This window comes from Pithys albifrons, chromosome 1, assembly GCF_047495875.1.
Source record: "Pithys albifrons albifrons isolate INPA30051 chromosome 1, PitAlb_v1, whole genome shotgun sequence".
NCBI lineage: Eukaryota > Metazoa > Chordata > Aves > Passeriformes > Thamnophilidae > Pithys > Pithys albifrons.
Genome location: NC_092458.1, coordinates 79,966,025 through 79,980,779, shown reverse-complemented (window position 1 = coordinate 79,980,779; position 14,755 = coordinate 79,966,025). Strand labels below are relative to the sequence as shown.

Below are 14,755 nucleotides of genomic sequence, written 5' to 3'. Positions count from 1 at the left end.
TTATACAGTCAAGGTAATAACCTCAAGTTTACAGGTGTTGTCATCTGTAACTTACACATAGTGTGACTTGAAGTTTTGAACTGTTGCACAATAAAACCAGAAATTTTAAGTGATTGAGAAAAAACTAAGTGAGCTTTGGTAAATAGAATTAAAATAACCTCCTGTAACAGCTATTTATTAGCACTTGTTTCCTCTGCACACAGGTTTTGGGAAATATTTCGCAAAATGCTTTTTATTTGATACAACAACACATATTTGATGGCATGTATGGGATACAGCAGTTGATATATCATATGTGTTTGTAATGGGTTGCAGTTGAGATCATTGTTGGTACAGGTAAGAGATGCTATGATAAGACAACTGAGCACAGGTATGCTGGCTGAATGGTTAGGGAACTCATTTGAAGAGACTCATGTTGTCCTAGTTCAGCAGGAGGGACCAGCTAACCCTGTGTGGTGGTGATCAAACCTGTGTATTCCACCCCCTCTATTCATTCCCCAAGGTCAATGGGCCATTAGCAGATGCTGCCCAGGGAGCCATTATCACCTTCACACCCAGCCTGAGGGGGGCGGAGCTGCTAATGGGCCATCAACAGCTCAACACCCCCTGGCTCCCAGAGTTAATCACCCATTGTGTGAGTGTCTGCCCAGGGGGAGGGACTGGGTGCTCCCTGAGGGTACATAAGTGGTGGGTAAGAAGACCTCGGGAACCTCTCGTGGGATCCAGAGCAGCAGCAGGACCTTGACAGGAGGAGATCCCCGCTCTCGCCCAGACCACAGCCCTCGCCTGCACCAACAGGTTTTTCTTTTCCTTTTGCTCTGGACTTGGGGGAACCACAGGGGTCTCAGCACAAGGGCAAACAAACCCCCTTGGGTTTGTGCCCCAGGACACTGGGTTATACTGCTGGGGTTTTGTGAGTTGAAAGCAATTTCCCTTGTGTGTCAGTGTTGTTATTGTAATATTATTATTAAATTTTAGGTCTGACTTATAATCTCTCTCGTGGTGAGTTCATTTCCCCTGCTGGTTCACCTTTAAACCAGCACACCTGTTCACTTACAAATGTCCCATATTACCTTGGGCAAGGTAAATTCAGCTCCCCACTGAAGTACTGCAAAACTAAATGTGAAATATGCCAACATGACACTAGTGGCTGCATGATCCTTCCTCAAATGAGTATCAGTGATTCAGAAACTGCCCTCCATAACTGGTAAGAAATGCAACGGAGCTCAAAAGTGTTAGATGAAAAGCCGCAGAGTTAGGACTCAAGCAGCTTGAACTTCAACGCCTGAATGAATTTCATTAATGAAAACCAGAAACTGCTTTGTACGCTCCTTGAAAGTCCCAAAATTGAGGAAGAAGAAATAATAAGTTATAAGTATTTCTCCTGATCACACTGTTTTCTTTTCTTGAGTATTGTGTTCAGTTCTGGGCCCCTCAGTTCAGGAAAGATATTGAGGTGCTGAAGCAGGTCCAAAGAAGAGCAACAAGGCTGGTGAAGGGATTGGAGCACAAGCCCTATGGGGAGAGGCTGAGGGAGCTGGGGTTGTTTAGCCTGGAGAAGAGGAGGCTCAGAGGTGACCTCATCACTGTCTAGAACTACCTGAAGGGAAGTTATAGCCAGGTGGGGGTTGGTCTCTTCTCCCAGGCACTCAGCAATAGGACAAGGGGGTACGGGCTTAAGCTCTGCCAGGGGAAATTTAAGTTGGATATCAGAAGAAATTTCTTTACAGAGAGAATAATCAGGCATTGGAATGGGCTGCCCAGAGAGGTGATTCACCATCCCTGGAGGTTTTTAAACTGAGATTGGACATGGCACTGAGTGTCATGATCTAGCAAATGGACTGGAGTTGGACTAAGGGTTGGACTTGATGGTCTCAGAAGTATTTTCCAACCCAATCGATTCTGTGATTCTTTTTTTTCCCTAAGTCTTGATGTTCAAACACAATAGTTCCTGTATTCTGCCACAATCTGGAAACCCCAGCAAGGGATGTATTTAACCACAGTGTCACTGGACTGAAAAAGTAATTTGTGACTATTTCAGGCTCAAGTTGGAGAAAATTCTAAACATAAGTGATGCATTCTAGATAATTGTTTCTTAATTTGTAGAGCAATAAGTAAGTACCCTTACAACTTCTACTATATTTTTAGTTCACCTCTCATTTGTGAAGAGGATTAACAAACGTGTATAGAGATGTTCACCCTAAAGAATGGGCTTTGAGATCTACTCCCTCACATACATGTATCTCAGGACATTCCTTCTGTTTCTATCTAGATCTTTTATTGGGGGAAAATATTAAGGATTTTGGCTGTTGCACCATGATGTCTGCAATTCCAGAATCTGGCTCAGAGCTTCAGTCTTACATGATGAGTTAATCTGCAAGTGGACAGTAAATCCAATGCATTGAAAATACAATCAGCCACTGCATATGTACACATGATATGCAAAGCAGATGCTGGATGCCCAGAAGTCCCAGACATGGCCTGTTGCATCCAGAATGGAGATGAGGAATAACTGAAATGCACAAAATGTGTCCAGATGGTCTCACCACTGCGTGGATCACAGATCTGTGCACTCTCACAGACTTGGAGCAACTCAGTCCAAGTGCCTCACCTCTCCTAGCAGCATTCTTCTGCCTGGATAGGGAAATGCAATGCTGCCTCAAAGCTAAGGTTGAAGCATCTTTTCAAGAGACATAAAGCACTTTCCGTAGTATGAACTTACTACAAACCTGAAAAGCTCACAGGACTTCAAGCCAATTTGGTTTGGGGCCCAAATCAGGACTTATTGCAACCAGCTCAGAGCTTGAGAAAAATTTTGCAACACTAGGAAAATTAAAACCAGTGATGAACTGACCAAGTGCCTGTTTTATCAACAATTCTGAAATTGATGCTGCCTACAAGAACACTTTGATACAGTATTACAGTTCAGAGATAACATTATGATGATGCCAAGCAAAGACATTGAGAAAGACTTGAGAATGGCGTCAGCTGTTCATTGCTTTCCAGAAGATCTGTAACCACGTTCACTGCTACTCTTCCCTGCTCCAATACCATGAAACACTTAAGGTCCTGTGAGATGTTATATTTATTCTCTGACAAAAAAAGTTAAAAGCATCCACTCTATTGAATTTACTAATTCTCAGGAAATACTAATTGAAAACGTCTTGCTCTATGTTACAAATTGCAGTACAAATATTATGATTCTGTAAATCAAACAAGATTAATATCCCTCTTTCCCTGCAGGAAATCCTAATATATGCTACAAAGGTTTCCAGCTTTGCAGGAAGTGCAACTGCTGAACTCTCATGCACTTTTATATTTGGCTTCAGTGGGAAATTCATTTTGCAACTCCATCAAATACCAGTTACATTCCTACAAGGAAAACAGTCCAGCTGCCAGTCAATAGGACATTCGACCTTGCAGAGAAACCTGAAAGGCACTTGCACTAAACAACAAGATCTGGTTACAGTTGCACTCTCACCGCCAATTCCATTAAAGCTTATCTTCAAATGCAATGAGCTTTTCAAAAGTCGCCAACACCAAACCCATTTACAGCAGCAGAGTCTTGCTGCTGCTTTCCAGTGCCTTTGCATCATTCCTTTCTATTTATGAGAAATAACTTTGTTATCTTATAACTTTGAATACAGTTGTTAAATCCAAAACAATTACTTGCCCCTGGGAGAGTGGCCCAGTTTCAGCAAGCATGAGTCACGCATTCATTCTGGTTTCATAAACCTTATTGCCCTTCACTAGTGAGCATTTGGAAGGTCACAGTTCAAAAGCACTTTTGTAAATTTTATTAAGCTACAAGAACTCTGCTGGGCAGCTTCAAGCTCTCCAAGGTATCTCACTTAGTGCCCTCATTTTTCCTTCTGCAGGTCTTGTGAAGAAGTCCAGCCCTTTGTGCCTGCATGCCAAGGGACAGCTTCTAGCATTGGAAAGGTGTCATTGAGCTGGTCACTCTGAAGCTCATAAGATGAAACACAGATAACACTGAGTAAAGAGTACTAAAAAGCATTTCTGAGACACACAACTATGGAAGCAGCTGGACCTTCATGGGATTCTCTGTGAGTAGAAATTGATGTTACTGGCAAATTCCATTTTCGTTTTGAGACTTTGGCTTAAACAATCAGTAAGCACAATTTTGCACATATGCTCTCATTTTAATTACACTTTATTAATAGAGCAAGATGGTGAAATTTCACACTATACTATTTTAATCTCATTCTTTTGTGATGAAAATGACCTTACATCTTGAATGGTGCAGCTGCTTATTCCTAAATTCCCAAAAGGTTCCATGTAAAGATGACTGAAATCAGCTGAAAGCATCCCAATGACTTAAGCCTATGCTGTCTCTTAGAAACCAAGGAGCAATGCTCACATAAACCTCTGTGCTGCTGCAAGCATTTTTTACCCCTAGATATAAGCCAGTAAAAGCTGCTGGCATCAGCACACAGAGTGAAAGGCATGTCCCACATCTCCTTCTAATAAATTCTGCTGCACATCACAACCTGGGCAAGTTACTAAACCTAAGAGGAATCTGTTGCATGTGTGCAATGCAAAGCAATCACAGTGGTACGTGCACTGAAATTCCTCCCAACTCGAGACGGAAAAAAATTCTTTTATTACTTTTGAGCAACTATTTCTGTGTTTGAATGTGATTTACTCGACACGCCTGTGAGACACCAAGGTCAGCAAATTCACTAGGGAATATAAAATAGCAGACACTGCAGAACAAAAGCCATTAAGATCAGCAGTAACTTATACTTGGAAAGTTTTCTGCAGAGGTGCCTACCTGGAGCACATGGTCACATCTATCATTGCTTTGCATGACTTTCACCCACCAAGCCAAGCCACCTGCAAGGCACTGGGGTAAGAGAGGACTTTTCAACTCTTCTTCCCAACAGTCATCATGACAAATACTTGGAGATACGCTTGTGAAAACTTCATCTCTCACTCAGAAACCACCTAAACTGCTGGTCTGTTCTAGTACAAGTGTCTTTCACACTCCTCCAGCTGTTGCACAACACTCTTCCTACAAAAGTGTCTGCAGGAAATCACACTTGACACACTCATGCTAGCACAAATTATTTGCTCTCCCAGTGTTTTTTTGGGTTTTTTTTTGCTAAATTTTAAAGGGAGTCCACTAAAAAAAAAAATCCAAAACAATGAAAGGTAGAACTTTTAGATTTATCTACGTTTTTTCCACAGTATTCAGATTTAGCACTTCAGCAAACAATTTTTGTCATTTTTGTTGCTAGGTCTAGAAACTTCCATACATTATGAGGGGAGAGTCCCTCCAATAACTGTAATCAAGGAACCTGATTTACAGAGGCAGTTGCTTTATCCTAGAAATTAGTTACAGACACAAATAACAAAAAGAAGACATCTAATTCCCTGTGAGGTAGGAAATGGCTAACAGGGAGAGGGTTTCATTTTGGGTGGGTTTTTTTGGTGGGTTTTTGTTTGTTTGTTTATTTATTGGACCAATCTAGTTGGGGATAAGAAAAACTGAGTTGCTAAAAGGACATGAAAACCCCTGGACTTATTTCTTCTTGTCATCTCTTCTCTAAATCATTTGGAGCAATAAAACAGATTTTCATTCCCGTCAGCCCCTGCCCTGGTTACACACTAAGACTATCTTGACAACAGAAACTCTTAATAATCTGGACACTTCCAAAAATGACAGAATTTGGTACTATATTCTGTCATTTGCAAATAATCACAGCTAAAATAACCTGCAGGTTTAACATCAAACCATTCAAATGAAGATCAAACAGAATTGAACTGTTTCCATAATGAATTTAACCACTAGGAAAAGTGATCAATCCATTAGCCAAGCCAAAGAGATAAAGTTTCCATATGTCCTGTCTGGGAGAACATAGCACTGTTGTATTTGAAACAGCCAACTCCTTCCTATTCATTAGGAACACAGTGAAGTTGTAACTATATGTTTTATGAGGTTGAACAGAGCTAATCCATATGGACATTCTAGAAGACAGACATCACTTTTTAAGCTAGACATACAGAAAAAAGTTCTCTAAGATGTGGAGGTAATCTTTTTTATATATACAACACAGAAGGTTAATTAAAATCAGTTTCAGTTCTACGGTTCCACGTGTTGAAAAAGGATACATGTGCAACAGAGCGCTGCAAAGTGACGTGAAGCAGAAAATGTTGATAAGCAGAAAACTTTTGTACTGACCTTGTTTTCTTTTCAGAACCACAGTCTGCTCAGTTCTTGTCTGAGTTTTGTTTTTGGCAGCTGCAGAACTATAAAAAGCTTTGCCATTTAAAACATTTTTAGAAGAACAATATTGTATTAGGCTGACAATACGCAAGTCATTTATCAAAACGTCATGTTGTTTGGGGAGACAGACAGCAAGTTTCACTCTTGGGCATGAAAGAGGAGGCTAAAAAATGAAAAACATGCTCATCATCTCTACTAGAGCACATTACAAACAGAGAGTAGTCAAGTTTGCTGTTGAGCTAAGCCTTCTATTGAAAGAGAGGGAATCACAGCACAGTGTTTATTCTTCCCCAATCACCAAGGCCTGTCTCAGCTGCTCATAACAGCTCTAAAGCTAAGTCTGTCCTGAAAGAATTTATTTGGGTAAAAGTTACAATAGGCTCTTCAAAGTTTGGTAGGTCTGGAAACTCAGTGAGAAAAAGCCAGAAAAATAAGTAACAGGGGAAAAGAAAGGAAAAAAGCAAAACCTGGGTTTTTTCAGCCTGACTTGCTTCCTAGGTTCTACCATGTAAGAATGTTTCTGGATTCAGAATCTCAATGATAATGAAACAATTTGACTCTTAGTTCCCTGCTCCCTTGGTAAAAACAAACAACAAAACCAGCTAAACAAACAAAAAAACAGACCAACACACAAACATAAAAAAAAGATCCAAATCAATCTATACACCTGCATGTCATCTCATCAGAGAGAGGTACAGGCAAGACTTGTCCTGTGCAGGGCAGCTTCCAGCTACAGCAGGCAGCACTGGCAGCTCCTGTATCAAACTCAAGGCCTGAACGCTGGAAGGGGCTCGGTGCTAGAAATGCCAGAGTGCTGCCTGCACAGAGGCACATGCTGGCAGAGGTTCTCTTTGAAGTAAAGGATAAGTAAAACACATAAACCACAGGAGAGCTGACAAAAGCTATGTTTGCACAGTACCTCCCATCAGCCTGGCAAGAGAGGACAGGAAGGTAAAGCAGCATCATTTATAGCAAGTCAGAGAGAGTAAACTACCCCAAAGCCCCGCAGGAGCTTAAATATTATAAACAATCGTAACTCCCCCCCTTCAGCAAGGGGTATTGGTAGGTGCAGTTGTTTGTTAAAGAACTACCTTTCCTTTCCCAGCTTTGAATGAAGCTCCTAGTCTTCTTTTGGAGATGGCTGTTACAGAAGCTAAAGAGGAATTCAATTTGCACTTTCTTTACTCAAAATCTAGTCAAATGAAATTTGCTCTAAGTCCAGCTTTGTTTAACAAATGCAGATCTGACACACCAAAAGCAAAATCTCAGGGATCAAAATGTGCCACACAGCACTACAAAGCTGCCAGACACATCTCTAGTAGGTACTTTACTACATGACAAATTCATTTGAAACCAGAATGAAGCAACAAACTATTGCTCTTCACTTAATCTTGTGAATTAGCACTGTCTTACAGCACCTTCAGTTAAATCACCACTAATTCTAGTGAGCACCAATGACTCACCTCAGCATAAGGCAAGACAGTTTCTAACATTAATGACATCATATGTCATGCTACTTACGTGGGGCAAGGCTTGAAGGCTGCTGAGGTCAGTGCATTTCAGACAGTTTACCCCACAGATAATATGCTCAGCCTTTGCCAACATGTACAGCATTTACAAAGCAATCAACTAGTAGTTTACCATACATTTCACTAGATGCAAGGAATAAGAATGCTCAACAAGCTGTAATATCTAGCCCTAGATCCATTCTAACTGCAACAATCTGAATTTTCATATTATTTATCAAAGCATTTCTGTTACTTCAGTGCAAATCTTATCCAAGTGCCAAAAAAACTTAGTTCACCTTATGAAACCAGAGCTATGTTCATTCTTGGCTCTGCCCTACCAAAACATGCCTGGTGTAAGGATTAAGGCTTCTCCAAACGAAAGGGCATGATAAAAAGAAAGCAACAGCTTCAGCTGTCACACTGATGAATTTCCTCAACTTAAAGGCAATTCTAAAGGTATTTTTACAACATAAACAGCTCAGAAAACAGAATGAAACATTTTGTTCCAAAACCAATTTATTTTTATTAAAATCTTATACTGAGTACAAGCACAAACTCAGCACTTCAAATGCTGCCCAACCAATGCTTGCCAGACCTCTCTCATTGCATTGGCAGAACAAGGACCATCATATCACAGGGTTAGTACAACACAGAAGCAGGGTCTGCATCAGCATCCCACTCACCCTCACAGCAATGTATTTCCTCTGCATTTCCACACTTTTCCACAAGAGCTCTACTTCCAAAGCATTAACAGGATCCTGAAGTGGAGAGCAACAGTATTGGTAAGAGGTTATGCAGTTTCACAGGAAGGCAGATGGCCTCCTGGTTTGGCTATGATAAGGGAGAGTAGCTGGAATCCAGGCTGGGAGGCCTTTTGCAGTCTGCTGCTAATACCAGAAGAACCAACAGATTTAGTTTGGGCTTAGTCTGCTGACCACACCATAACAACAAGTTCTTTGGTATGAAAACATTAGGAAATGCCCTTGCCAAAAGACACTCGGGACTCAGAAAAAGATATGCCTGAAACTAACATCAAAAAACCAAAAATGAAACTCCACATGCCAGAATGGTAGCCAAAACAAATCTAACTGAGCAATCACATTTCCAGACCATCACCATGTTTTCCAAAATATTGGGCCAAAGCTCTCTCTTTGGAGTTTGCTTCCACTGACGTCAATGGCGATACTTAGGCTTGACTGATCAAGCAGAAACATGAAAACAGCCTCTCTGCTCTGAGCACCATCAAAGGCTCATCACACTGGACACTGCTCCAGATCACTCACATTTCAACTCCAGAGCAGTTAGGATCTGATTTAAGAAAGAGCCCTCTTCTCAGCTATGGTTTTACTTGGGTCTGGAGCAGCCTGGGTGCTGAAGGGTTTGCCCATGGAAGTGTCATGTTTAGTATCCCTAGAAAGACAAGAGTCTTATCAGGTCAGTTCATCTACGTGAGCATCCTGTCTCCAGCAGCAGACATAAACCTTAAGAAGAGTAAATAACACAGGTTAATAGGATACTCTACCACTTCACTCTCCCATCCTTTCATCATTTTCAGTTTGTAGACTTTCTAAGCCAGTGTGGTTTTAAAGTACTTCGTAACCTCCAGCAGGACTTTTTGTTTTAATGAACTTGTCCATTCTAAATCTTGTCCCCTAAAACTTGCTCAAATAATTGTGGGCTCCTGAAAAATATGATGAGAACCTCCAAACTCTGCCCACCTCATACATTTCATTTGCAAAACACGAACAGATGGCAAGTTAACAAATGTTGGGAGTCACGGAGCCACTAAAAGCTCTGGGCATAGCTCAACAGCTTTGTGTCTATCCAGACCTAAAGCTAGCCAACTGAAAACTCCAGCTGCAAGAATAACTCCAGTTGTGAGAATATAACCTTGTGGATTTAGAGAGGAGATTCATTAATTTGAAAACGAATCTTGCCTCGATTTGATCTTGCCAATTGCAGTATCAGACACACTGGTCTTGTGCTTTGTTCTTGTGTTTTGTTTAAATCCAATCATTTTACAAATCCAGCTAATTTTAGGCCTGTTTCACCACAGTTGCCAAGTGCAGTCACGTGCAAGATCAGATAATTTTTTTCCTCAGCTGCAGTGGCAAATTACTGACACTACTGTTCATAGAACTGTCAGTTAGCTCAATTTCAATCCCAGCAAAGGTGAAGGGCAAACAAACTTTCTGCATTTTAATGATGTGTACACAGCAGTACAGTCCAAAAAAGCTGCAGAAACCTACAGCAATTCTTTAAAGTTTCATTCTTACAGATCCTGACTAGTAATTTTGTTTTTCTGCTGTTGTGGTTTTTTGTTTGTTTTGGTTTGGGTTTTTTGTAATTCATTATGACACATTCCACAAAAACCTACGGAGAGCATGCATGTACATCAAAAGAGTAAAGAGTATTATCCAGAGTTACTCAGAGACCATAAACCTGGATCCCTGCACTGCACCTTGCAGGAAAGCTTAGTGTATTAGCTCAACCCTTTAAATATAGCAACATCCTGCCACTCTGAAAACAAACTGTGACCTCCAGTTCTGCATCTGTCTGTGATCACAGATCTCCACACAGGGGTGATTCATGTCAAAATTAGGATTTCTACCAAAGTGCAAGAACTGCCAACCTTCCAGTCAGATGTCATGAACAAGGTTAAGGTCGATTTTGGACACAAGACTTTTTTAATTCCTGAAGGTGTGTGGTCAAACTGAGAATTGTCCAGCTCAGCCTCTGTTTGTTAAAATACAGAAAGGGCACATGAACTTGATGGACTCCCAGAAGAACTGGGAATCGTGAGCAGCATATCTGAGATGAGCAGAATTGCACAAATCTTATAAACTGACAGCAGTGTCAGAGAGACTGCAACATGGCCTTGACCACACCAAACACAAGGCAACTTGATGAATAAGGCAGCAGATAAGGGATGCCCCTTCTTTCCTCCCAGGGTACAAATGTTGAATTAGCTTTTCACAAGACTGAGACCCCACAGTAGAACAGACTCTCAGCAAGTCCACCACTGCTGCTTCTGCCCTGCCACTCACTTACATGTAGCCAAAGCTTCTAAAAAATCCCCTTGGAATCCAGTTTGCATTGGATCATCACAGAACACTCTTACCAGAGTTAAGTGTGGTTATCTGATATTGTTAACATTTTTAGGTTTTCCAATTTTGCAGCATTCCAAGTCCAGAAAAGAAGTACTTCAAGAGGCACTTCTTCACCCTTCTATTATTTTTGACACTGTTCTGTCAAATAAGAACAACTGTTACTGCCTTTCAAAACTGTAAGTACCCCTCAGAAGAATGGTGATGCTTCCCGAGTCCTTCCTTTGGATTAAACATGGGCTGTCACACTTTGAAACACAAGGAAGAACAGTATTTGAATAGTACAGTAGTAAACAATATAGTACTTAGTAAACAACAACCAAAGGAAAGAAACAACTACAAATTTTTTACATCCATAACCAATTTTTCTATTTATTTTGTTTCTTCTCACGCAGCTTTGGAAACCAGGAGAGCTTCTCAGAGGACAGTTTACTTTTACTTTTACTAATATTTACAGTATTACAGAGGACCTGTCAGCAGTGGCTTCTGAGTCTGCTTCTTCTTCAAAGCACCTTCAACCTAGTAAGCAAGCAAAGACTTGGATCAATAACCTCAGACCGTAAATCTGTCTGCAATTCTGCTGAAGGGACATAGTCTTCGTCATTGAATAAATACCATACACTTCACAGCTTCAGATTGACAGCTTAAACTTCATCCAAAAGCTATAAAACAGCCAGGGAATTGAATAAAGCAGCAAAACACTTGCTGCCCAAAGTCTCACTTCTGAAAAATTTTTCAGAGGTTCTTGGAGAGATGTAAGGACGACTATTTCGTGCAGAGCAGCCTTCAACCAGCTTAAAAACTTAGATTAAATAAGCTCCACTGCAGAAAAACACCAGTGACCCCACGCCTGCATTTAGTTACTAAGGGGTAAACAGCAATTGCCATGTGATGAGAGTGCAACAGCTGAAAACCTACCCAGACCCCTAATTTTGACAGTAGCATAGCAGCACAGCAGACCAAAGGGCCATTAATCACAGGCTGACAACAAACAAACTGCCTGAAATACACCATTTCAGTGGACAACAGGTTAATTCTTTAGACTACAAAGAACTGTTAAGACTCACAGAGGAACAGAAGCCTGTTTAGAAAAGCCTGGACAAAGGTTTGAGCGTTTAGGAAGGACTAGTTACCTAGGTGCATAAACAGGCGGTCCCTGGAACATAATAAACAGCAAACATCCAGGCTGCAGACCAGCTGAGAGAGTTCTCATGGCCAATTAAACATGGCACACTACAATATATTTTTCCTCTAACAGAAGTAGTTTTCCACCTTTCTCTCCACACAGGCCAAAATTCCATATAGACTTACAGAAAAAAACTTTATTTCACTGAAGGGTGGAAAACACTTTAGAGAGGCCTCAGTTCTAAAAATTATCAAACAGGACATTCAAAATCCACTTCTGTGGCAGCCAGCTTAATTTAAAATATGTGGCAGATTCAATTGTTCATGTGCCATTATTGCATTACACGAGCAAACGTCAAAGTATTAATTTTTCAGTTCAAATCAATATATATAAGAATACTAGAAACATTAGCTATGTCACTCTTTGTAATCATCATGGAGGACCCAAAAGAACAAGCCAGATACGAAGGGAAACTCATCAAAATCTCTTGATGCTGACAAATTACTGCTATTTATTATATAGTTGGCAATTCCTCTTCTCTTCATCCTTACAGACATGCACTGTGTAATGATGCAAACCAGACCGCCTTCAAAGTTGTTGCACATTCACTAACATCCTGTGTCAATGTGCGCCTTGGTCCTTAGGGATTCATCTCTACGGATGCTGAAATGGTACCAGGAGATGCAGCCCAGTGCACAGCATCTTACACAAAGTAAGAGTTGTCATCTGAAGAGTCTCCAGTCCGGAAGAAGACATAGGAAGCTCATGCACTGGATAACTACACACCAAGCAGATTACAAATAGTCACAGCCCTATAAACTTTCAGTATCATGTTTAATAGCTGCTTATTTTAGTTAATTAATGTATTTGCAGTTATTTCTACCCATATTATTATGAGAAACTGAAATCAAACGTTCTTGAATCTGACATATTTGACCTCAAAATTTGCATCCAGAATATTTCTTTTTTCCCTTCAAATTATGGAAAGGGATAGAAAAGGAGTGTAAGGCTAAGTTACAGGGTCTCATTTTACACACCTTGTAGACTTGGCTGAAAACTTTCTCCTAAAACATTATTTTTTATTTTATTATTATAATTATATTGTCGATGTTTGCGCAGTACTGAGAACAAATACATCTTCAGCCTAGCAAAACACTCTGCTTTGGCAGTAGAACATACATTGCTATGGATATGCTGGGAAAGGACGATTTTAAACAAAACCAACCACACATGCTTGTTTTAACACGAAGGCATAAATGACCCGTTCCACTGCTACACGCGTAATAAAACATATATATAAACAACCCAGGTTTTGGTATTGGACTTTGAGGGCAATCCATACTTTCTCCATTTTTTTTTTTTTTACATTTAGGCAAATTGCTTCAGTTCCCAGCCAAAGGCACTTCTGCCCCACGCAGGCTCTTCCAGAGCTGCCACCGCAGCAGGACAGAGGTGAAGGGCAGGGACCAAAGGAGGCTGCAGTACCGAGCCAGCAGGTGAACATCCACCAAACGCTCCGTGCTCTGACCAGCTCACCCCACGCCCCTTCCCCCTGCCCAGCATTTCACCTCCTTGGGAGCGGAGCTGGGGATGGGCACGGAGAGCGCGGCCAGAGTCCCCCCAGGCCGGGCAATCCAGCCTTCCCCTCCCTCCCGCCCCCGGCACCCACCTTGTTAAGGTGCGGGTTCCTGGTGATGTCGTAGCCGCGCTTCTTGATGTCCTGTGCGCGCCCGGGGCCGGCCGGGGCGGTGTCCCCCGCCTGGCAGGAGCGGCCCCGGGACAGGCCGAGCAGCCCCCGACCCCCACTCACCACCCGCAGCAGTCTGCGACCGCACACCGGCACCATGCCCGCGGCTCCTGCGGCCGGACAGGCCCGGCGGGAGGGATGCCCGGCTCGCCCAGGTGTGCCCGGCCCCGCCCAGGTGTGTCCGAAACCGCCCAGGTGTGTCCCGGTCCGCCCAGGTGTGTCCGGTCCGCCCAGGTGTGCCCGGCGCGGCGACTCGCCGAAGCGAAAGGAAACCCAGGAAGCAGATCCCACCGCGACCCCGCGGCGGCCGCCCCTCCTCCGTTACCTGAGCGGCGGCGCCGGGAGGGAAGGGAAGGGGAAGGGAGGGAAGCGAAGCGAAGGGGGAGCTGGGCGGGCCCGCCCCCGGCGCTGTGAGCGGGCACGCCAGCCCGGGGAGCCGCAGCTGCGGTCCCTGTCCCTTCTGTGCCCGCGTTGTCCCCATAAGCCGCCGTAAGGGGCACCGGGAGGGCAGTGCCCGCGGATGGCACTGGGCAAGGGCACGGGCACGGAGCGCGGTGCGGTGAGCAGAGTGCGCGGGGAAGGTGTTAGTGCTTAGCGAGCATCTCCAGTCCTTGCGGTCCGAGAGTGTGAGCAGCTGTGGGTGGTTTGCCTTTCAATCTAACTGTAATCTGTACTTTCTCTAGATAAGATTTATATACACCGTATGCTCTATATATAATGTACATAACTGCGTATGTAATAATATTATGCATATTACATATATTTATTTATATTGTATTCGATCTATTTACTGAAGAGCGCAGGTCACTGCATTCTTTTCATCTTTTTTTTTTTTCCAAATAAATGAGCTCTTTCATCCTTTAGAATGGTGAAAACATCATCACCGCTACTGTTCCTCATATGAAAAAAGCAATGCCCCTGATTGCTCCCCAAAAGAGTGGAAGATTCATGTTCAATTCCATCTTCAGATCAATAGTGTTTCCATGCTTCATCCCCATCACGAAGTTCAGATCTACT

The 14,755-nt window shown here is 42.4% G+C and overlaps 1 protein-coding gene across 2 annotated transcripts in view; it reads right to left on the bottom strand.

Moving 5' to 3' along the window:
• The window catches only part of ME3 (malic enzyme 3), a 121,652-nt gene extending 107,441 nt beyond the window's left edge, over nucleotides 1–14,211 (bottom strand). For both annotated transcript variants that reach the window (XM_071556202.1, XM_071556210.1), the window contains exon 1: nucleotides 13,661–14,211. In XM_071556202.1, coding sequence (XP_071412303.1) covers nucleotides 13,661–13,837 — 177 coding nt within the window. In that variant the 5' untranslated portion in view covers nucleotides 13,838–14,211. The remainder of the gene's footprint in view (nucleotides 1–13,660) is intronic.
• Between the last annotated feature and the right edge of the window lie 544 nt (nucleotides 14,212–14,755).